The sequence below is a fragment of the Rhinolophus hipposideros genome, assembly GCF_964194185.1.
Source record: "Rhinolophus hipposideros genome assembly, chromosome: 26".
Taxonomy (NCBI): Eukaryota; Metazoa; Chordata; class Mammalia; order Chiroptera; family Rhinolophidae; genus Rhinolophus; species Rhinolophus hipposideros.
In genome coordinates this window covers 8182542-8208023 of record NC_138072.1, presented here as the reverse complement: position 1 = coordinate 8208023, position 25482 = coordinate 8182542, and the positions used below count along the sequence as shown (strand labels likewise).

General features: G+C 36.8%; 1 protein-coding gene across 1 annotated transcript in view; it reads left to right on the top strand.

Annotated features, from left to right (window-relative positions):
* The window catches only part of USH2A (usherin), a gene marked incomplete at both ends in the record, with an annotated part of 554530 nt that overhangs the window by 78449 nt on the left and 450599 nt on the right, over window positions 1–25482 (top strand). Inside the window, 2 exons of the mRNA XM_081039194.1 lie at window positions 13972–14167; window positions 17006–17136. Coding sequence (XP_080895320.1) covers window positions 13972–14167; window positions 17006–17136 — 327 coding nt within the window. The remainder of the gene's footprint in view (window positions 1–13971; window positions 14168–17005; window positions 17137–25482) is intronic.

Sequence of the window (25482 nt, the reverse complement as noted above, 5' to 3'; positions counted from 1 at the left end):
TGCTATAGTTACATTTATTTAAAATTTCCTGTATGCAAGTTTGTACTTTTTCTATAAATTTGAAGATATTAAGAAATAATTGACCCAGATGGAGACTGATGGGAGGAGAGTTGACAAAAATGTGTTTGAACCTGTGGGTTATCTTTTTAAAATTGTTTTATTATTTTTTAATTATATTTAATTTGATTTGTTTATACATACTTTTTTTCATTTTTTTGTATCAGTTTCAGGTGCACCAAACAATGTAATAGTTAGACATTTATCATTTATATCCCTCACACAGTGACAACCTCCCTCCCCCATCCACTACCCCTCTGACATCGCACACAGCCATTACATTTCCACTGTCCCTATTCCTAATGCTGTACTCCACTTTCTTGTAAATATATACATACATGTACACACACACACACACACACACACACACACAGACTTGTAGTTGACATTCATTATTGTTCAGCTTCAGCTTCAGGTATACAGTGCAGTGATCAGGCATCTTTATCTTCCCTGAGGTGGTCTCCCTAATGAAACAAGTGTCCATCTGATACCCTACAAAATCTTTACAACATTATCGATTACATTCCCCAAATTGACTTTCATTTTCCCATGGCAATCTTGTGGTTACTGACTGTGCTTTCTAATCCCCTCACCTTCCCCCTTATCCCCACCCCCCCATTTAGCAACCCTCAGTTTTTCCACTATGTGTCTGAGACTGTTTCTGATTAGTTCGTTCATTTATTCTTTTCTTTAGTTTCCACATGTAAGTGAGATCATATGGTATTTGTCTTTCTCTATCTGACTTATTTAACTTAACGTAATGTTCTCTAGGTCCACCCGTATTGTTGCAAATGGTAATTTTTCCTTCTTCTTTATGGCTGCGTAATACTCCATTGTATAAATGTACCACAGTTTCTTAATCCAGTCATCTGCCAATGGACATTTCGGTTGTTTCCATGTCTGTTGTTTCCATGGCTGTTGTGTATAGTGCTGCAATAAACCTCGATAATCATTAGAGAAACGCAAATAAAAACCACAATGAGATACCACCTGTGGGTTATCTTTGATAGATTGTTTTTGATAGTCTGTAAGAGTAACAAAAGAACACTATTCAATTATAATGATCAGAATAGAGACACATCATTCTATACTATCTGTCGAAAATGTAATAAAATAAATTTCTAGATTCAATAATTATTCTGATTTTTTTTCTCCAAATATGTCAAAGTATTTGGCTGCAACTTAGTGGAGTTGGTTAATAGGCTTTAAAGAGCTATCACAAGGATAGCAGTAAAATGAATAAGTGATAAAGGTCCCTAATCCTAATATCGCCAATGTCTAATCTTATCATTAGAGCACCCAGGGACATATCGGGGGAAATCCAGTTGTTACAGAAGAAACTGAAATATAATTGAAAGTGACAAATGATCAACTGGAGACAGGGAAAACGTTAAGTCGAAAATCATCTTGTTCAGAAATTGCATAAAGTATCTGATACAAATATTTCTATATTTTAAATGATACTTTAGAAATCATTGCTACAGTAGAAAAAATGTGACAATTCAAAGGTTTACTCCTAATGTTCATAACTTACTCAACATTTATTCATATTTCCTCCCATTTCATCGTGGTTCTCCTTATCTAAAAGGAGTTGCAAAAAGAAACACAGTTATGAGACCAAAAATACATCAGTTTTATTAGTTTTATAATCAAAGGAGAGACTACAAAGTATTCCTTCTCTTTTATCTGTTTTTGTAAACTGCATTCAATGATAGTAACATAGCATTATCCTTAAGATCAAACGCAAAAATGTGTGTCATTGTGTCATTTAGTTTCACATGTTTTAAATAAAATTTTACAACAGAAATTTAGTCTGTCACCTCTCAAAATCCTTACTTCTACAAATCTCATTGTTTGAAAATTTTTTTTATCTTTTGACAATAAGACTCTGTTTACTGGTAATTCATAAACTTTCAGCCTACAGTTTGCTCAACAGGAGAATCATTTTCTCTGTAGCGTCTTACTGATCTGTGTATAATTTAAAACATTTAAATTTTTAAAATTTTCTTTTTAAAAAGGTTACATGCAAATCATGTATAATTTTCTTATCACTATCCATGCGGTTACATTTAATTTGCCCTCAATTTTTGATACATTAGTAATAAATGCACACTATATAAAAAATAAAATTATAAAAAAGTAAAAGTCACCTGCAACTCTACCACCTTTAGGTCATCTTGGCAAATATTTTCAGTTTATATCCTTCTTTATTCTAAAGAAATCTATGTCATCTGTTTCTTTCATCTTAAAATTGTAGCTTCATATCCATATTCATAGATGAATCGGCCTTTATCTGGAAAATAGGATTATACTCTACTATTTTTTACTTGGTTTTTAAATTCAAACTGTATTACAAATACTTTTCTATATATGTTTGTATTGTATTTCTTTGAAAACATGACATTTTCAAACCATTCCCCTTTGGGCATTTAACTTGTATCCCTTTCTTTACTATTATTAAAAAAAAACTTTCTTGTGGTATCTTTGTCTGCTTTTGGTATCAGATTAATCCTGGCTTCATAGAATAAGTGGAAATAGTCACTCTTCAATTTTGTGGGAGAGTTTGAAAAAGACTGATGTTAATTCTTTAAAACTGACAAACCCTTAGCGAGACTAAGAAAAAAATAATGAGTAAACAAAATTCAAATAAAAAGAATAGACATTACAACTGATACCACAGAAATAAAAAGAATCAAAGAAGAGTATCATGCATAATTATATGACAACGAACTAGATCAACTTCGAAAAAATTGATTAATTTCTAGAAACACAGAACTTACCACCTCTTTGGGCTGGGGCAGTTCCCCTCGTCTCTTCTCCCACAGCACTCTATTAATACCTTGACCTTGCTCCCATCAATTTCAATAGAAATAACTAGTTTGCTTACATGTATTTTGCAAGAAATCTAAATTACAGACTTTTTTTTAATTTATTGGGGTGACAATTGTTAATGAAATTACATAATTTCAGGTGTACAAGAGATGGTGGGCTGCACCCCCTGCAACTAGCAACGGCAACTGGACCTGGAACTACTGACTTTTATACTCCTTGTATCATTCACACAGTAGGAGCTTATTTGACAATTGCTAAGCTGTTAACTGAAAATTCACATGTAACTGATATTAATATTCAAAGAAATTCATCCTTGAGGAAATTTAGAGAAGGGACACAATGAGAACAATTAGTAAAAAGAATAATGTTTATGTATAGTCTTCACCATTGGTTGTTATTAGATGATTTGCAATAAAGTATTTACAAATATATAATGAAACCTCTTTTGTAAAAGAAAGATATGTAGCAATCATTAGAATATTATAAACTATGGGTCTTTGGCAAAAAAAAAATAAAAATTAAGTGGGGGAACTGACCTTTTTTAATTTCCTCTTACCAGCAATCATTTGTAAATCAAATTTATATTATAGAATCAAAAGTTAGAGATTAGTCATAAGCTTGAAGTTAGACATCAATACTGGTGTTGCTACTACCTGTGAAAAGTAGCATGAAAAGTGTACTTTCTATGTACTGGGCACTATATTAAGCATTTAAATTGGATGATTTCATTAAATCCTGTCGGCTTTCAGTTATCATATGCCACATCTGATTTCTGTTCCTTGATATGCTAGCCCTGTGTTCTTGTGTAATTAATTCTACCTCATTAAGCCTTATTCTTCTCATCTATAATATGGGGGTAATAATACTTGACTCATACGATTGTGGTAAAGACCATGTACTTGGCAGAGTGTCTGTGACATAGTAAGCCTTCAAAAAAATTGTCTACTATTTTACTGTTAGATTGGCACCTGAGTATTGCAGAGGTTAAGTAATATGAACAATATCATTAAAGAGTAAACCCTTAAGTCTACCTCTGTGAATCTCAGTTTCTGTGAATGTAGTGTCTTCATTTCTAAAAGGAAAAATAACTCAGTATCTCAATTATTACTGACTGAAAATAGTCTGAGGATAAGTGATAATATTTAAATAATGACCAACACAAAGCCTGGCACATATTACACATTCAAAATTTGGAAGTTACAGATAGAGGAGGGGAAAGGAGGAGGAAGAGAGAGGTGAAAATCTAACAGATGTGTTGATCTCAAGTTCAAGTGAAACCCACAGTGTATAAGACTGTTCCTACGGCAAATATTATTTATAATTATTAATAGCAGATTCTGTGAGCATAAATGTACTGGTCCATGGGACTTAAAGGACATAGCCTGTAGAGTGGAGCAAGAAGCAATTTATGACAAAAATTTGTTTCTGATTAATTTTATCAACTGTAGCTGTAACTACAAAGGAGACCTTATCTAACACTTCCTAGGAGCCATCAGATAGCATTAGGATATAAGTATAACTTCTGGTAGCCCTAAGTAGGGGAGATATGTTCCAATTGGATAAAAGGGGACGAGATGAAAACTCACTTTCTGATTTCCTGGCTTTGGAGGAGAGAAATGAGCTCATTAAATTCTCTTCCCCAGGTCAATTAGCCATGTAATTAATCTCATTCCCAATTTTTAAAAAGCTGTATCCCATTGCAAAACTTTGGCCAAATGCAAAATTTTGCTACAAGGCATTGCTTGACATCTATTTCTTACTTCATTTCAAAGTGTTCTTATTGATGACTTTGTTCAACCTATGATGGCATTTTTATTATTCAAGTTACAGTCTTCAATAAAAGTTGGTGGAAGTGATGATATGGAAACTGTGGTCTTGTCACACTGATTACAGATGCAGTTTGTCTTCTACAAAGCAAGTGCCGGCTGTGTGAGTTTGGGACATTGCCTACCTGAGCGAATGGAACAATTCCAGCAAAAGCTTTTCTTTGATATTGCTATGAAGACAACTTTCTTTTCCGTTACAATTAGGACCTAAAATAAATCTCATTTACGATTTACCCTTATTGTCAATCCAGAAGCCATTATCCAAAAGACATGCTAAACAAGACTGAACTAAATACTCTCTCAATTCTCCAAAGATACAGTCATGACTTCTTTAATGTTTAAAATCGAAGAGGAATTTGCTACTGGCCTAATGGAGGAATTTGGGTACTACCAAATAGTTGTTATTCAAAAAAGACTAGCATTCCTCTTGTGGACAATTAAGAACCTACAGCTGGTAAGAGTTCCTCTCTTTTTGAAGAAAACATGCAATTTATCAATCTCAACACCAAAACTGATTTTTTAAAAAATTATTATAATCCCAGGCTGGCAAAAGTTTGTAGAAGAGACCAGTGTGGATACTATCCTAGGGAGGCAATTTTTCTACACCCACTAGGACAACATATTCTACATTCCAATGGACCCAACAGCTCCACTGGGAATTTAGAAAAATACATTTTTAAAACTATATGAGGAAGATTACCAAGAATGAATCATGAAGAAATAGAAAGTGTGAAGAGATCTATAACTAATATGGAGAGTGCGCTAATCAGAAACCTTCCAACAAAGAACAGCTCAGGACCAGATGGTTTCTCTGGTGAATTCTTACAAACATTTAACAAGAAAACACAGTCCAATAACCCTGATGAAGACAGATGTAAAATTTTCAGTAACACATTAGCAAACTGAACTCAGTAGCATAATAAATGGAACAAACATCGCGACCAGGTAAGATTAATCCCTGGAATTCAAGAATGATTTAACATACATACCAAAAATCAATCAGTGTGATATATCACATTAGTAGAATAAAGGACAAAATCACATGAATATCTCAATAAATGCAGAAAAACATTTGACAAAATTCATCCTCTTTCATGATTAAGAACTAGGAAGAGAAGGAAAATACCTCAAATAGTAAAGGACATATGACAAACCCACAGCTACCATCATTTTCAACTGTGAAAGGTTAAAAGCTTTTCCTTTAACATCAGCAACAAGGCAAGGATATCCACTCACACCACTTTGGTGTTTTAACGACAGAAATTGGACAAGAAAAAATAAAAAAAAATAAAGACATCCATGCTGAAAAGAAAGAAGTACAATTACTTTTGTTTGTAGACAATGTGCTCTTAAATATAGAAAATCATGAAGACTCCTTTAAAAAATCTCTGAGAACTAATACATGAACTCAGTAAATTTACAGGATACAAAATCAGCATATGGATATAAAAATACTCTAAGAACTAATAAATAATTCAGTAAAGTTGCAGGATACAAAAATCAACATATGAAAAACAGTTGCATTTCTCTACATTAATGACAAACTAAAAAGAAAATTAGGAAAATAACTTCATTTACAATAGGACACAAAGAATAAAATTCTTTGGAATAAACTTAACTAAGGCAGCGAAAGAACTGTACACTGAAAACTACAAAATGTTGATGAAAGAAAGTAAATAAGATGCAAACAAATTGGAAAGCTTCCCTTGTTCACGGACTTGAAGATTTAATGTTGTTAAAATGTCATGCTACCCAAAGCCATCTATAGATTCATTGTAATCTCTATCAAAAGTCCAATAACACTTTTTGAAGAAATAGAAAAAAAAAAGTCTGAAAATTCATATGGAATCACAAAAGACTGAATAACTAAAGCAATCGAAGGAAAAAAAAAAAGAACAAAGATGGAGGCATTCCACTTCCTGGTTTCAAAATATATAACAAAGCAAAAGGAATCAAAACAATATGGTATAGGCATATCAAGACAGATACATGATCAAGGGAACAAAATACAAAGGCCAGAAACAAAGTAGTACATATACATTCAACTGATCTTTAACAAAGGTATGAAGTGTACACAATGAGGCAAGCATAATATCTTCAACAAATGGTACTAGGAAAACAGGATATCCACATGCAAAAAAAATGAAATTTGATCCATACACAAAAATCAACTCAAAATGGGTTAAAAGCTTAAATGTACCACTTCAAATGGTGAAAGTCCTAGAATAAAACATAAGGGAAATTTCATGTCATTGACTCGGGCAATGACTTAATGGCTATGCAACATGATGAATCACAGACAAGTGGGACTCCGCCAAGCTAAAAAGCTTTTGCACAAGCAAAGAAACATAAGCTGAGTGAAAAGGTAACCTACAGAATGGGAGAAAATATTTATACATCATGTATTGACAAGGGGTGAATCTCTAAAATATATAAGGAACTCCTACAACCCAGTAGTAAAATAAACTAATAATCCAGTTTAAAAATGGGCTAAGTGCTTGAATAGACACTTCTCCAAAGAAGATTTACAAATAGCCAGCATGTATATGAAAAATGATTGATGTCACTAATAATCAGGGAAATGCAAATCAAAACCAAAGTGAGATACCACCTCACACCTGTTACAATGGCTATTATGCAGAAAAACAAAAGACAGAAATGATGAAGATGTGGAGAAACTGATTCCCTTGTATATTGTTGGTCGGAATACAAAAGGGTGCAGCCACTATGGAAAACAGTAGGGTGGTTTCACAAAATATTAAACCTAGAACTACCATGTGATTCAGTAATCTCACTTCTGGGTATTTATCCAAAACAAGTGAAACCTGGATCTGTTTGATCTGCAAATGCTGCGTGATTCCATTTATATGAGGTATCTAAAATAGTCAAAAATGATAGAAGCAGAGAGCAGGAACAATAGTCAATAGTCAATACAGAGAGCAGGAACAATAGCCAGGGGGAGATCGGAGGGAATAGGAAACTGTAAGTGGATTTAATGCTTCAGTAATACACTTGAGTAAGTTCTAGAGATTGACTCTACAATATTGTACCTATTCTTTACAATATTGCATTGTACACTTAAAAATCTTTTAGGGGGTAAAACATGTTTTTATTTGTCACAATAAGATAAAAAGTAAAAAGAAAAACTGAATAAAATTTCCCAGTATGCATGATATATTTTCTTTTGCATAATTTTATTTTTGTATTTTTCTAGAAAATTACGTATAGTATCAAAGTTTTCAAATTTATTAATACAGAATTGGACCAATGCTCTCATACTTTTATGTTTGTCTCTACTATTTGGGTTTAAATTTTTCTCCATTGGATTTGACAGAGACATCTTTTTTTGGTTTTTAAGCTTTAGCTTGTGTGTTCATCAATATCGTTTTTTATATTCTTGGTTATTTTTGTTTTATCCCTGTTAATTCTTCTTTCTGTTTTTCATAGGTTTATTAGGCGTAGCATATACAATTATGGTTTTATTTTCCTTATTTGCTACTAGTATTCTTATTTATTATTAGTATTACTCAGGCAATTAGCAATATCAGTGACTAACTTACATTGAGTGCTTACAATATGACGGGTACTGTGCTAAGAGACTTTCATATCCTCTCATTATTTCTCACAATACTCCATTTATCAGATGAGAAAACTGTTGTTTGAGGTGTTCAATGACACAGGGCTAATAAATGGCAGAGGTGGTATTTGAAACTCAATCTGTGACTGAAAAGTTAATAATCATAGAACTGTAATAAAATTGAAAGGTTAAAAATAATATGAAGGACATAAAAATAAATTAGAAAGTGTAACTCCCGAAAAAACTACACTGCAGTGCAATTCACAATGAACATAAAGCTGACATGGACCTTATGAGAAGAGTATCTAAAATTTTAAGCAAAAACTATTAGAAATACAAGTAGATATTTTTAGAAAATAAAATAACTTAGAGATTTTAACATATTTATTTCCTCAAATGTTAATTAATTAAGGTGAAAAATTGGAAGAGTAAATGTATTACAGTACACATTATGAATTTTAGAAATTAATCAGAATAAATCAAATGAAATAAATATATTTCAATACATATACTTACTGAGACTAAAAACTCTTTTTCCAATGTGACAAAATTTAGAAATATGTATAAGAGAAAACTTGTATAAGTTACAAAAGCCAGATGCTTTAAAGACTGCATTCTCTGATCATAATGAGTAAGATCAGAAATGAATAACAAAGATGTAAACAAAGTTAACAACTTTTAAAATGCTCTTAAATTACCTCTATAAAAGGGATAAAACTAAGAGCTGACTTCTCAACACAATGAAAGCCAGAAGACAATGTGTTGAATTGCTGAATTGCTGAAGTATTGAAAGCATATAAATGGCAAAACAAAATTCTGTAATCATCGGAAATAACCTTCAAAATCAAGGATGGAATAAAGACATTTTCTAATTAATAAATTTAAGACTTTTTTTTTTCTTGTAGAGCTACACTTAGAACTAAAGAAATCCTACTACCAGGAGGAAAATAAGTTGGGGGCTGAGGAGAGTGGGCGGTGATGCAGGAAAGAATATAAAGAAACATGAAAATGAATGAGTGCCTCAATGAGTACCTAGAGTACCAAATGATAAAAATAATGGCTTGCAACATTTATATTGAATAAATTAATTGAATGACAAAAGTAAACCAAAATGGGATAAATGAGTTAAAGAGTTTGTAACTATCTAATTGAAAAAAAAGAAAAAAAATGTTGGTTTATATTTGTCTAAGAAATCAGGAATCAATATTGTCATCTTAAAAAGATGACAGTTGCGTGAAAAATCATGTGGCCAACATGTACGATTGATGGAAATCTAGTGACTGGCAGGTTATGTTCTCATGAAAATCACGTGGCCAGACTGTGACAGGTGTGAGAATCACATGGCCAGCAAGTGGCAATCGTGTGAAAATCGTTTTTTCCCTCTTTAAGATATTGGCTTCGTCTACATTGTCTACAAAATAAAACAGAGTCTTTTAGCGTGGCGGACGAAGACGGTCAGATTATGGTTGCCCCTGGAACAACGTGGGTTTGAGCTGTGCTGGTCAATTCACCTGTGGATGCTTTTCAGTGACTACAGTAGGCCCTTCCTATCTGCAGGTTTTGCATGGGTGGATTCACAGGTGGAAAACAGTAATGCCCTTCTCAGCTGCAATTTCCCAGCTGCTGAAGTTGCAGTTTTCTATCCACGGCTGGTTGAAGGCAGGTGTGCAAAGATCTGCGTGACCTTGTGACTGCTCCACCGTCTGGGGCGCCCCTAACCTCCCTTTGTTCAAGGTAAACTGTACTTCCACCTCCACCTTCCCAACCTCCTGTCCTCCCCAACCCCACCCTTCCGCCCCCTCTCTGCTCTGGCCACCGTGAGACCCACGCACTTTCTGTCCCCACCACGTCCTCTCTGGCCCAACGCCTGTGCTGCATGTGCGTGGCCTGTCTGACCTCTGCTCCTCTGGCCACTCTACATCTGACCAAGCGATGCCACGTGTTCCTTTTAGAGACAAGTGCAGGTACCACTAATTCTGGAAAACGTTGCTCATGCATTCAGTACAAGGCAGCCAGTTTATGTTTCAGCATTGCTCTCAGCAACTTCGTAAAGACAAGTGCTGCATGTTATTAATTTTAGTAGTGCCATGTCCTGGGACAGTATCTCTGTTAGTATTCTAGAGCTGCTACAACAAAGGAACACAACTTTGGTAGCTTAAAACAACAGAAATTAATTCTGTGATGGTTTCGGAAGCCGGAAGTCTGAAATCAAGGTGTCAGCAGGGCCATGCTTACTCAGAGGCGCTGGAGAGAATCCTTTCTTGCCATTCCCAGCTTTTTGGTGGTTTATGGTGTTTTTGGCTTATGGTCATATAACACCAATTTTTACCTTCGTTTTCACATGGGCTTCTCTGTTTCTGTCTGTGTCATCATGTAAGTTATTGGATTGGGCCCTGCCCTATATCAAGATGATCTCATGTTGAGAGCCTCCGTGATTTACATCTGCAAAGACCCTATTTCCAAATAATGTCACATTCTGAGGTTCTAGGTGGACATGATTGGGGAGGGCACAATTTAAGCCACTGAAGTCTCTGAAAAATAGTTCAGTAAATTCTTACTGATTATTTGATGGGATGTAGGCAGGATGAATGAAAGGACCTATCCAAAATATATAAAGCATTCTTTCACTTCATAAGACAACCAATCTGATTTTGAAAACTATGCTTATTTCCTTTAAAAAATTTTCATTTTAAAAAAGTTTTGGGTTTAACACAAAATTGAAAGGGAGGCACAGAGATTTCAAATATACCTTCTGCCACCATGCATGCATAGCCTGCCCCATTATCAACATCACTTATCTCTCACCAGATGCCTCTTCCTTTCCTTCCTTTCTTTCTTTCCTTTCCTTTCCTTTCCTTTCCTTTCCTTTCCTTTCCTTTCCTTTCCTTTCCTTTCCTTTCCTTTCCTTTCCTTTCCTTTCCTTTCCTTTCCTTTCCTTTCCTTTCCTTTCCTCCTTTCTTTCATCAACAATAAGCCTACATTGATAGGTTTATTGTTATAATCAACCAAAGTCTTGAAGTTTATCTTACAGTTCACTCTTGGTGTTATACATTTTGCAGTATGGAAAAATGTATAATGACTTGTATCCATAATTATAATAGTATGCACAGTATTTTCACAGCCCTAAAAATCCCCTGTGCTCTGCCTATTCACCTCTCCCCTCTCACTACTCCCCATCGAAATCCTGGCAACCACTAATCTTTCCACTATCTTCATAGTCCTGCCTTTGCCAGAATGTCATATAGTTGGAATCATATATAGCCTTTTCAGATTGGCTTTTTTTTCTCTTAGTAATACACATTTAGTATTCCTAAATGTCTTTTCGTGGCTTGATAGTTCATTTCCTTTTAGCACTGTATAATATTCCATCATCTGGTTGTACCAAAGTTGGTTTATCCATCACCGACTGAAGGACGTCTTGGTTGCTTCCAGTTTGGTAGTTATGAATAAAGCTGCTATAAACATTTATAAGCAGATTTTTGTGTGCACATGAGTTTTCACCTCCTTTGGGTAAATACCCAGGAGCACGATGGCTGAAACATATGGTAAAGTATGCTTAGTTTCATAAGAAACCGCCAACTGTCTTCCAAAGAGGCTGCACCATTTTGCATTCCCATCAATCAGGTAGGGCGAGCTCATGCTGTCCACATCCTCACTAGCATTAGGTGTCGTCGGTGTTGCAGATTTTGGCATTTTATTAGGTGTGTAGTGATATCTCATTGTTGTTCTGATTTGTATGTCCCTGACAACATATAATACGGAGAACCTTTTTTATACACTTATTTGCCATCTGTCTATTTTCTTTGGTGAGGTGTTTGTTGTGGTCTTTGGTCCATGTTTTAATAAAGTGGTTTTTTTTCTTGCTGTTGAGTTTTGAGAATTATTTATACTCGTATATTTTAGAGAAGTCTTTGATCAAATGTGTCTTTTGCAAATATTTTCTCGCTGTCTGTGGCTTGTCTTCTCATTTTCTTGATATTGCAGAGCAAAAGTTTTTAATTTTAATGGAGTCCAGCTTATCAGCTATTTCTATCATGGATCGTGTCTTTGGTGTTGTACTTAAGAAGGGATCACCGTACCTAAAATAATCTAGATTTTCTCGTATTTCGTCTTCAAGGAGTTTTATTTTTTGCATGTGTGTTTTACATTTATGTCTATGATCCATTTTGAGTTAATTTTTGTGAAGGCTATCTTGTCTGTGTCTCGATTTATTGTTTGTTTATGCAGTTTTGTTGTAGTTGAGCATTTTATATGATTCTGTTTTCCATTCTTTCTTAACATAGCTATACCTCTTTTTTTATTAACCTCTTTTAGTAGTTGCCCTAGAGGTTGCAATACATTTATTACTAATCCAAGTCATCTTTCAAATAACACTATACCAGTGTACAGGTAATATATGTATCCTCTGATAGCAAGATAACCCTAACGCCTTCCTCCTGTCTCTTGTATCATTATGTTATTCATTTCACTTATATATAAGCATACATAAGCATTTACATATGCGTAAGTATATACATAAACATATATAATCAAATGTACTGTTGTATTATTATTTTGAAAATGTGTTATCTGTTAGATTAGTTAAGAATAAGAAAGATAAAGTTTTTATTTTACTTTCACTTATTCCTTCTTTAGTGCTTTTCTTGTCTTTACATAATTCTGAGTTTCTGATCTATATTCTTCTTTTTCTTTCTAAAGGAATTCTTTTTAACATTTCTAACAAGGCAAGCCTATTGGCAACACACTCACTCACTGTTTGTTGGTCTGAGAGAGACTTTATTTCGCCTTTACTTTTGAAACATAATTTTGCCAAATACAGAATTCTAGGTTTTTGTTTTTTCTCTCAACAGCGTAAATATTTTAATCCATTCTCATCTTGCTTTCAAGATTTCTGAGGAGAATTTGGATGTAATTCTTATCTTTGTTCCTCTATACATTAGGAGTTTTCCCCTTTTAGTATTTTTTGTTTGTTTGTTTTTTCTTTATCTTTGATTTTCTGTAGTCAAGCTCCTGCAAGTAAATCTCACAAAATTGTGGGGGCCCCTTTATAACTAGACCCCCCCACAGTTTTTAGCTCTCAGTCTTGTGCATGCTGAACCTCCGTCAGATTGTCTATTATAGTTCTGGTTTTTCTACTCCAGCACTGTTTTCCGTGGAGCCCTGTCCTTGTGAGTCTCTTCTCCTGGAGCTGAGACTTCCTGTATCGGCCTGCCTGTCTCTCCAGTCTTCCGAGCAGCCATTTGCCTGTGTCTTTCCCCTTAGGATCTAAGAAGAGTTGCTAATTCTGTAGTCTTTTCAGCTTCATACTTGTTAGATGGTGTGGCAACTTCTAAGCCCTTCACCTGTGGAATTGAGTTTTTAAAATGTTGACAAGAAAAGAAAAAAGAAAAACAGGAAAGGTCATGGACAAATCATAGGTTTTTTTCCCATTGGTTATTAAGACTGTTTTACATGGTTTCGCTTGCATGGCGGCCGCTTACAGTTCCACACTATTATGCCTACAGTATACTACGTTCTGGTTTGTAAAAACTTATTAAAAATGCACTAGTTGCTGGGTTTAACGCTTTGACATTAGCTTTCCAGCTAGTAAAAGTGCCTGCTATGTAAATAAAAATAAAAATAAAAAGCCATCACAGCTTTCTATGTACTTAGTGTTCTGATTTTACTTTATTGTTCCAGTGTGATCGCTGCTTGCCCCTTTATAATGACAAGCCTTTCCGCCAAGGTGATCGAGTCCACGCTTTCAGTTGTAAACCTTGTCAATGCAACGGGCATTCCAGCAGCTGCCACTATGACATCTCAGTGGACCCGTTTCCATCTGAGCACCACAGAGGGGGTGGAGGAGTCTGTGACGATTGTAAGCACAACACAACAGGTAACTAGCAAATAACACACCATAAACAAAACCTGAATTGGCTCTGGAGGGCCCTGTGCTTCTGTAGACAATGTATGTTATTTTACATTAGGTTATTGCAGCTCACGTAACAAAAGGGATTTCATACTGCTACGTTTGCAAACCAAAGCTGGTTTATCAAATGTTCATAATCTCCAATAATTAGATCGTTTGCAGAAATTGTAGTCTAGTCCTAGATTATATCTTTTCAAACAAGTTTTTTTTTTTTAAATTCACAACATTTGAATAAATTATGTTTGGATAGCTGAGGAATTATTAGTTTAAATACATACATATATATATATATATATATATATATATATATATATATGCACACACATATATATATATATATATTCTTAAAATAAGTTTTCTCGTGTGACCTTCATCTTCTGTTATGTCTGAATTCTCATCTGGAGATGTTTATATTTATTCTAATTTGGCGTGGACTCTGGTAGTCTGGAACGACTCTTTTTAAAAATGTTAACTAAATGCAGAAGATGATGATCAAAGTCTTGTTCTAAAATCATCCAGCATTTTGGCTAGTCATTGAAAAATAGCATTTTCTAAAGGACTAGTATGTCAAGAGCAGAAGGAGGCAATCTTTGACTTTGTCAAATATAATGGCCCAAGTCTGATGGGTTTAAAAGTGTGCTACTCTGAAGACTGAATGAATTTATTAGATAATTACTGATGACCTAAAATGTCACACAAGAACTTGGCTAGGTGCTGGGAATATAAAGATGAACAAGATAATGAATATTCCTGTCTGTGTATGGATTCTTACATAGTGGGAAAGGCTCACATTTGAGGGAACGATTACAAAGTTGTGCGATGAGTGCCAAGAGAGGATAAGTACAGTAGGAGTTAATCAAGTGAAGGAGTGAAAGGAAGGACAGTCGAGGGAGGAGGTAAACAAAGGTTTTCAGTAGGAGAAACAGTTGTACAATGTCCCAGAGGAGAAAAAAAAACATGGCCCCCTTGGAGAAGTGATGGAAGGACAAATGGCTGATGGTAAGAAAGGGTCTTAGGAGTGAAGGCCGGGTCCAGATTGTAGAGGGCTTTATAAACTGTGATAAAGAGTTTGGCTTCTCTCCTAAGGTTAATGAAATGCCACTTAAGGGATTTATATAGGAACGGGATATGATAAATTCTGTGTTTTTATAAGACCCGTCTGGTCATAAAGTGGGAAAGCACTGGCGAGGGTGAGAAGTAGTTTTAGTGAGTAGGATCCTGCTGCATCCCAATGAGGACTGATGCTGGAATCCATTCACGGTCATGTGCCCAGAGAAAAAATGGATCCAAGAGATGTGTAGCGTGGAAAGTGACAGCATTTTCTGAGCAAGGTATAGGGTGTAGGGAAGGAAGAACTTTGGGTCAAGACTCTTGCCTGACATTCTGGTTTGAGCAGCAGGGTCGACGTTAGTGTCAGCCATTGAGACAGGAAACACACGTGGATCGAGCTTAGTGAGAAGGTGGCCACTTGCATTTTGGGTATATTCACTGTGTCTTTCCAAGAGGCATAGGAGAAACTCTCGTGGGCAGTTGGAAACACAACTCTGCAGCCCTTTTCTTAAGGAAAGTCTTTTGTGATGCCTCAGAAAAGATCAGCATCGTCAATGTACTTTAGTGGCACCTTATGTTTATCACAGTTTGTAAATGTATATTCTTGTAATTAATTAAGATCCATCTTACCCATTAGATGACAGGAAGGCTCTGTGAGAAAGGTGTAGTGTGTATTTTACTCACCACTGTATCCTCAGCACTCAGCACAGTATTTGGAACATGGTAATCACCCAATAAATATTCATTGAATGACCGAGGAGATATTTCTAGATTGAAGATACAAAGCTGGGAGTCATCAGCATATGTAAATGGAAATATTCTAGAAATACTGTAAATCCATTTAATTTTTAATTAGTCCATGGCCTATATCCATCAGAATGTGAGTTTTTACTTGATTAAGTTATTTCCATAGTCCTCTACTACTGGGCCAATTTCAGGAATATTTGAACAGAATACATAATGTTTAAAGGGGAAATTAATCATCTCGAGTTGTATTTCTGCTTATTTCAGTGGTCCGATATGCTACTCATATTTACTTTAAAAACAGCCTAGATGTTGGGTTATTTTCTTGTATAGAACCGTAAAGGAAAAATTTCTGGTTAGTAAATCGTAAACTTTAGGAATTACCTGATATTTCTGATATGTCAGCCTATTCTAGCATTTAATATGAAATGTATTTGATATATCTAAATATAATAAATTTCTATTGCTATTTGCAATGAAAAATAATGACCCTAAGTACTAACAGAAGCATTACCTTTGAATCATGTTAACTGTAAAGTAATTATTTTAAGAGCTGTCTCCTAGTTTACAATATTTAGTTCTGGAAAAAAAATATTTCAGAAATAATAATACATACATACCTAGCTGCTTCTACCTAGACTGTTATCATCTACCCCACCTATAGACATTTCTCCTATTTGATTTCGATTCAGCACCTGGCCCTGGAAATTAAAGTTTAAAGTGTAGAAAGGAACTCTTTGAAAATGTATGGGCCCCTGCGAAGCGCAGCCTTTTAGAAATGTGGCATTATATAACAGATGGGGGCTTAATGAAGTAAAGCACAGTTTGTAACAGGTTCATTGTTTCATATGCTCTGGTTCACTAAATTGGCAGGTAGAGATGAAAGGTGCATTAAAATGGGCATCCCGAAAATTATAGAATTCCCTCAAAGGAATACAGTCTTGAGTGCTGAATTATGCAGCCAATTCTAATGACTTGGGAGTCATCACACATAACCTTTCCCTGATGCAGGAAGGAACTGTGAGCTGTGTGAGGACTACTTTTTCCGACCAGTGGGAGCAGTCCCTTCAGCCGTCGATGTTTGCAAATCCTGTGATTGTGAGAAAGGAGGCACCAGAAACGGGAGCCTTCTTTGTGATCAGGTGAGTGCTCAGTATCGAAGAGAAAGAATTGCTCTCTTTCGGAAACTAATTTGGGAGACGGTCTACTAGCGAAATTGAGGACTATGTGTATCAGCATGTCTTGTGTGTGTGTTTGCTTTTCAAAGATATGGCTGCTTTCGCAGTGTTCCTGGCAGCTTAATATGAACGTGAGCTATAAGCCTTCCTTCTCTACTCTCTTTTGCAGAGAAGGAAGGCTCATTTTAGTTGTAATGTTACAAATGTCAAAAAAATGGGGGTTTGAAGGAAACTGGGAAGTAAATTGAGTATATGTCTTGGAATTGTTGGAGAATTAATTTTAATAAATGATATTAATTAAAAAATAATTTTTCTCCCTAATTCCATAGAAGATAGTACAACAAAAGTCGTTTAGACATAGATCCAAATGGAAATTATGATAGTCCTGCTTCTAAATTTCTTATTCTAACCTTCTCTCTATCTTAACAGTACAATGAATATTTATAATTTTATACATTGGTATTACAACATCACAGACATTGATGTATGACCTACATGAACACAGATTCTAACTAACCTGGGTTGATATACCCTACCTCAACCCAAAGAATGGGAGAAAATATTTCCAAAGTGCATGTCCAATGAGACTCATCTCCAGTACATGCAAAGAACCTTTATATCGACTTTATAAGTCGATAATAAAAAAAGACAACACACTTAAAAACGACTAAAGGATCTAAGTAGATAGATCTCCAAGGACGATACACAAATGGCCAATAAGCACATGAAAAGATGCTCCACGTTATTAGTCTTCAGAAAAGTGCAAATCAAAACCTCAATGAGATACCACTTCACACTCACTGGTATGGCTGTCATTAAAAGGACCGATAATAGCAAGCATTAATGACGATGTGGAGGTAATTGGAATTCCCGTACACTGCTGGTGAGAATGTAAAACGTGCACCCACTTTTATAGACAGAGATCAATCTGGTGTTTGTCAGTATATTAAATGTAGAGTTATCGTATGACCCAGCACTTTTACTCCCAGGTCTAGCTATACCCAAGTGAAATGCAAACATCTATTGTCACACAGTCTCATTCATGAACATTCATAGCTCCAATTATTCATAACAGCCTGTAGAAGAACCCAATGTCAATCTGATGAGTGGACAAATCAAATGTAGTTTATCCACTCAATGAAACATGATTCAACTATAAGAAGAAAGGAAGTAATGACACATTTTAACCTGTACTTTGGTCTCAGGAGTGGGGATAGGGGAAGGGAAAAGAGAAATACTTCTTTTTTTTTTTTTTTTAGATGCTTCTGTAGCTTGGTATTTTCCATGTGCAAAAATCTAGTTTAACAAGACATAAAAGAAAAAAAAAACATACTTTAAAATGTTAACATTTTTTCTTTGTTTTAAAAATATGTTTTTACTTTTGTTCTTCCTAATTTGCTTTGTTGATAATTTTATAGTAGAGGGAAAAAAATTTCCTGATATGTAGCCAGAGAGCTCTGTAAAGGAATCTGAATACAAATACAGTGATAGACATGTTTCCTGAATTTCAAACCTCCATGTTGAAATTGTTCTCTAAATGTTCTCTAACTCACATTCACATTTTACCTTAGTTTTTTTTATTTTCTCATGCTCCAAGTACAGACACAAAGGAGATGACACAGAGATTATTATTACATGTGAAAATATAATGTCAGGTACACCTTGCCTAAATGATGTTAGAGAAGACTTCTAAAAATGTTTATTGTCATTTTTCAACGGGATAACACAATACATGCTAAAAAAGTTGTCAACAATGTCAGAATTATAAACTGTAAAATTGAATTCAAGGACATTTTTAAAATTCATGAAAGGACAATCCTTAATAATATTAGGGAGCATACAAGAAAATTAGGCAGTCATTCAAGTCTCATTTCGTTATAATAACTTAGGAATCGAGCCAGCCCCAAATGGCCTGAGTGACTATGTTGTGCACTCTGTGTTCTGGAAGGAACTTTCCCTTTGGCAGGTGTCGTTGGAAACTCAATCCAATCTCATAAACTACGGCATGTTTGCCTTATTCTTCCGTACGAAATGTTGTAACGCTTCCTCATGTGACTGCCAAGGTCTGGGGAATGGCATGAAGTAATGCTCTGAGTCACTCCATCCTAAAAATACAGGTGCCAACGTCAAGACACATGGAACATCTAAAACACGAGGATGCTGTTGGTACGAATAGGAGAGGAGAAGATGGGAAGGATCATATTCTGGTTCTGGAGTCCTTCATATAGCGTCCTAGGTCCCTAGGGCTGCAGTGGTTGAATGTGAGGGCACCTATATACACCTTTAACTTGAGTGTAGGAGTGTATCCGTGCATTTTTTGGGTTGGTTTATGTATGTGTCTTTGAGGGAGAGATTTCAGTGCTTTCATCAGACCCAAAAGGTGGACATGATCCAAAAAAATATTAAAATTTACTGCAGTGGGGATAATAAGTCTATTTCTCTTAAGAACAGCCTCGGCTGCTAGCCTTGGCAGATACATAGAATGTGAGTTTCCCAGGATGCCGTGCACTTCCTTCTTGTATCCTTTGAACTCAAGGCATGAGCTCTTTGACGTCGGTCTTGAGTTGGAGGTTGGCCATTCTCTTTTCCTCAGCTAGTGTGACTTAAGTCCAGAACAAGATAGAGCCCCAGGCCTGAAGAATGCTTTGAAAGGAGTATTTTGAAATCTCTGGAGAAGGGCCTGTGAACTCATAGCTTCAGCCCACAGATGTGGACATCCCAGTAAGCTCTACTTCAAGGTGGGAGACCACTGTCTGGCTCCAGGCTGCCCTTTCACTGACCTTCCCTCCATATGTGTTTCTGTGTTCCTGGAGAACCTGCTGGAGCCACCTGACAGGTGGTGCTGACGATGTGAGGAGCCTTAAGAGAAAGTTCCTAGCATACGGCTTGTCTCACGTAGCGTGCGTTCAAGATAATGTTGTCTGGATGCTTTTCTGTTTGGGGTTTTCTCCAGGCCTCCTGCCTTCTCTTTCTCTCTGTTACTTGGCGGTGTTCTTGGTTCTAGCTGAGGAAACAATGAGGGTGAAGCCATATCAGTCAACACTTAGGAGATCAGCCAGAGCAGTGCATTTCAAACCTTTAATGTGCAAGTGACTATCTCAGATATCCTTTTACAAAGCAGATTCTGATTCAGAAGCCTGGAGCGGGGACTGAGATTCTGCCCTTGTGAAAGTTCTCAGGTGGTGCCGTTGCTGCTGGTTGGTCAGTGGACCACTCTTCAACAGCGAAGTTGCTGGAACACTGTCTATCAAAAAAATCATAGATAAAAGAAGCAGGATGCAGAGAGGAAGGTGGGAGAGAGGTTGTTGAGAGTGTGTCCTTATGCACACATGTGTACACTAGGTAAGGAGTGGGCTCGCTCTGTTTGGTCTTCTGAATCCCATGTTAAAATCAAATGGTGTTCAAAGTTTTCCACACTGGTGAGCCTCTGTTAAATCACAGTGGAATTGTACCCAAAGCTGTGTCCTCAAAAGTAGAGGACCTGACCTAAGCCTTTTTCTTTAAAAATGGAAACAAAGAAACAGTAAATAAAAGAATCTGAAAGTTGACTGAAAACTGAAAATGTAGTTGTAATTATATAAAAAGAAAGAAGAATGGTTGATTGTAATGCTTGATAAGGCATCAATAGACTGCTGCGATAGAGCCAGAACAGAGAGAAATGATTAAGAGGCATTAAAAATAGATTAATAAGGCAGGAGACTAGGTGTTGAAATGAATTAGATGGAATGGAAAGGCATCAATGGAGGAAGTATATCCAGGTCTGACCCATGGAAGATGGAATCATAAGGAATTAGGAGCCTACTCATGAAAATTGATTGTTCCGCCAGAGTGATAATTTTCTGGAAAATACGTTAGAAAAATGGAGCAGAATATACTTTCTCTGCATAATGCACCATTTCCTGCAGTTCATCAATGCTTTTTCATCTGCTCAGATGAGGTATTTGTCATTAATTACCACAACATGTCCAAAAGTCACTGTGTGAGTTTGGCAGAAATATATCGCCTGGTATTTTGTGTTACCCAAACATTAAAGTGTACAAATAGATACAACGCACAAGTTTGTTCAGCCTATGAGAAGCTTTAGCCCAAATAGTGTGATGTACAAATATTGACCATAAGCCTTAGGAACATGATGAAGGATATGAAAGGTGGGGAGTTCAACTAGAGCTTAAAGAAAGACCTGAAGATTTGGGCGTTAGTCATGTGGTCTTTCCTGCAGAGATGTGAGGAGAGATGAGTGGTAACGTTTCTCTTGCAGCTGATAAGCTGAGTGATAACTGACTCACCTGAGGATACAGAGGGCCAGCTATAAAGGAACAGGGTGCTGGGATGCAAATTGGAAAAGAAGGGGAAAATGGACCTTAGCTTGATAGAAAGGCTTGTACTGAAGGGTGTATCCAAGAACCATGGTTGTGGCCACCTTAGGTTGGTGCAATAGTAATTGCGGTTTAAAAGGTTAAAAATTGCAAAGACCGCAATTACTTTTGCACCGAACTAATACCTGGACATACAATGGATGATGCTGTAACTGAGGTGAGGTTCCCAGACTCTAAGTCGAGTTCCACACGTTTGGACACATCTGGCTTCTCATTGGGAATGAGTTCACCCCAAGGCCCAGGGTGTGCAAAATTGGGCAGCTATTAATATCTCAGGCTTTTAAGGCTAGATTCAACAGTGAGAATCGCATTGGTAGGGCTGTTAAGTATCAACTGAATGTTGATTTCACTAATACGTGTAACATAATGTGATACAAGGCCCATTGCATTGCTACTGGAATCTAAACAGATGTAACAAATAGATCCCCAAATGTCCAGTGGCCTAAACAATCTTGGAGTTAATTTCTTGTTTGTGTAACCCCTCCAGGGCAGCTGTTCCTGGTTGCTGGGTGGCTCTCCTTCGTATGACAGCTCAGGGACACAGCTTTCTTCCATTGCCTGGCTCTGCCTTCCCCTAGGAAAGGAAAGACAGTGCAGAGAAACAACTTTTAAAAGTCTTGATCCAAAAGAGGCACACATCTCTTCTGCTGTCAGTGCTCTTGGTGAGAGCTAGTCACGTGGCAACACTAGCTACATGGAGGTCTGGGAAAATGTAATCTATCTGAGTGGCCACTTCCTAGCTACACTGTGTACCATGGAAGAGGAGAGTGGATGTTGATGGAGAGCCAGGAGTCTCTGCTCAATACCCACGTGACAGAAAGTAGCCCGAGAGTGAAAAGGATGTTCTCTTCTACTACAGAAGAGACTGCTTCTGTTTAACGAGAAGCCCTGAGGATAGAGTATCTCATCGGCATCTCGGGGTTACCTGACCATTCGTATTGGTGGCAGTGCCTGCTTGGGGCTGGACCCTTTATAGTGGCAGAGGTGCCCATGGAAGATGGTTTGGTACAACTGTATTAGCACATGCCAGAAAAAAAGGAATAGGATGTGAGTGGGGGAAGAGCCAGCTCACATGCAAGGTGAAAATGCTTGTTCACAAGCACATGTGAGAGAGGCCCCAGGGACAAGCAAATGAGAGAATAACCACTGCCCTCCAGGTGCTCCCAGACGGACAGGGGGGGCAAGCAAAGAGAGAGCATAGCATTGAGAATGCTTGGGGATCTTAGATTTTGAAGGCTATTTGGAAATAAGTATTTTTAAGAGTTTTGGCAAGAGCAGCCAGCATACGAGGTAGAGGGAGAGGGAGAGGGAGAGGGAGAAAAAGAGAGAGAGAGAGAAAGAGAGAGAGAGAGAGAGAGAGAGAGAGAGAGAGAGAGATGGAAATATACTATACCTGTATCATATGATATGGGTGTAGTGAGTTTTAAAATCTAGTTGGTACATCATAACGACCCTTCATATGTGCTTTGTGATGACGCTTGTTTATTCAGGAACAGAATATAGCTGGTCTCCTTCCTCCTTTGTCAGCCAAACCAACGTGCTGATCATTTGCGCAGGCATGTGCACCGCGGGAATCAAGGGCAAGTCAGGGGCAAGGACACTGGGCGCCATGCTTTGCAGGACTGGGGGCCGGTTAAGCTCCTTGTGCACTGAAAGACTGGTCTCCACCTTGACCTGCCCATGTGCGGTTTGGGCGCCACGTCTGGGAGTGCCACATTTTGAAATGTGTGAGACAGTTTGGCAGGTACATGGCATACTGCTAAAAATACAGGAGGATAAACTCGACGGTGAGATTCTTACACGTTCTGTTTGTTTCGCATTTGCCATGTGCAAAGGATTATGACAAGCACTTTCAGTCAATGCAGCCCTTACCGGTTAGGCGCAGTTATTCCCTTACCACAACATTGCTAGGGACACTGAGCCTCTGAGAAAGTAGCTGACACTTCCGAGATCAAGCCACTAACAGCCGGCTGGAGTAGAGATTCAAAACTTACATCGTTTGTTTCCAAAGCCCAGACGTTAGAGGTGCTGAGTCTTACACTCGTGTCCCACAGCAGATTGTTGCACTGGATATTTATGTACACTCTCCAAAGGTGGGAAGGAGACAGCCATTTGCCTTGGGCTCATTATACCACATCCTATGAATTTAATCCTAACGACTAAAAAATTTCCTAAATATTGAGGAACTAACAATGTGTGCATGATTGAGTCGTAAATTTATTTCTTGGAACCAATACGATTCTCGAATAGAGTTCTGCGTGATGATGAAGAGCTCATGTAGGTCCCTTAGCAGTTACTCTTACCAAGGATTCAGCTTATTATCTCCCACATAAACTAATGTCAATATTTTGTAGTGGCCCCTCTTAAAAGCCTAATTTTAGTTTCTTTATCATGGTGGATACACATCTTCTTCTCTTAGTATTTGGAACTTGTTTTCACTGGCTCAGTAAACTAACACTATAGGAAGCAGGCATTCTACTATGTAATTTCATAGCAACTTTGATTGATTTTACTGAAATGGAACAAGAGTGTTTAACATTAACTTTTCTAAAAGCATATTCTATACAACATTAACGATAGACATGGAAGACACAGTTATTCATGTTGTGTCTATTTTTAAGATGCTACTATGAGCTCTTTCCTTTTGATAAAGTCAAAATACCATCTTGTTAATAACTACTACATTAATCTTGTAGCAAGTCACAATAAGACCACACTGTATAGTTGTGCCATTCTCGTCACATTTATGAAATGCTCTAATTTAACATGGTAACATATATCACATGCATCCTTTACAAGTTATAACCTATAATCTCTGACCAAAATAGACCTAGACCAGCAAAAAAAAAAAAAAAATGGGGGGGGGGATGATGCGCTATGAAATTATACCCTTTGAGAGTGAAGCACTGTAATTATAGTACTTTCTCTTCAAACTGTTCCCGTGTGTAGCCATTGCCGGGCACAGCAGTGCGTGGGGAACATCTTTACATGCTGCCCATCTTGAACAGTCAAACGACTGAGAAAAAATGTATTCCATTCCTACTCTCGCTTTTGTTTGAGCTTCAGGGTGTGACCTTTTTCACACTCCTTGGAGAGTATGGTGGGTAAGTTTGGAAATCAGTTTCTTGGAAATGCCTTTTGGCGAGGGACGGGGGGCTGTAAAAATATACCAGCCTGACAAATGATGGGCATTGTAGAATGGAAAAGACAAGACATCTTGGTTTTCCACCAAGTAGAAGCTTTTCTTCTCCAATGAATATTTTCTACAGCTGAGCAAGATGATAAACAACAGTATCACAAAACACTTAAATGGAAGCAAGTATTATGATGTACATTATTCACCTGGAATTCTCCAACTCGTGACATTTATATGTGGCAAAACGACTGCGCATTCATTTATTTATTTTTGAAGTGGAGTGCATACCTTACAAAGGTAGCCTGCTACAATGACGTGGACTTCTCTTCTCTAGAGAGGCTGGAGCTTGAAAGAAATCATTGTATCTGTGCTAGAAATATGTAGTAATTCTCATGTTTGGCTGAGCAAGCTTCTAGCTGGGAGGACATACTGTAGATAGATGATGGATAGACAGGCAAGTAGATAATAGATAGATAGATTAGAGAGATTAGATAGATAGATAGATAGATATAGATAGATAGATAGATAGATAGATAGATAGATAGATAGATAGATAGACAGACAATTAGATAAGGGAGATAAGATATGTATTTTTTCCTTAAAAGCACCAGTTGTGCTGCACACACTTAGATGTTTCATGAAAGCTCTTTTTAGAAAGATTGCTAAAACCAGTTCATTGCTAGAATTAACATTCGGTTACTCAGCAGTATGAATAGTGCAATGTTGACTCAGTTCAGAATCACCATGTTTATTTGATGCCCAGAGATGAAACTATGAATAATTCGAACAGAGGCGTGG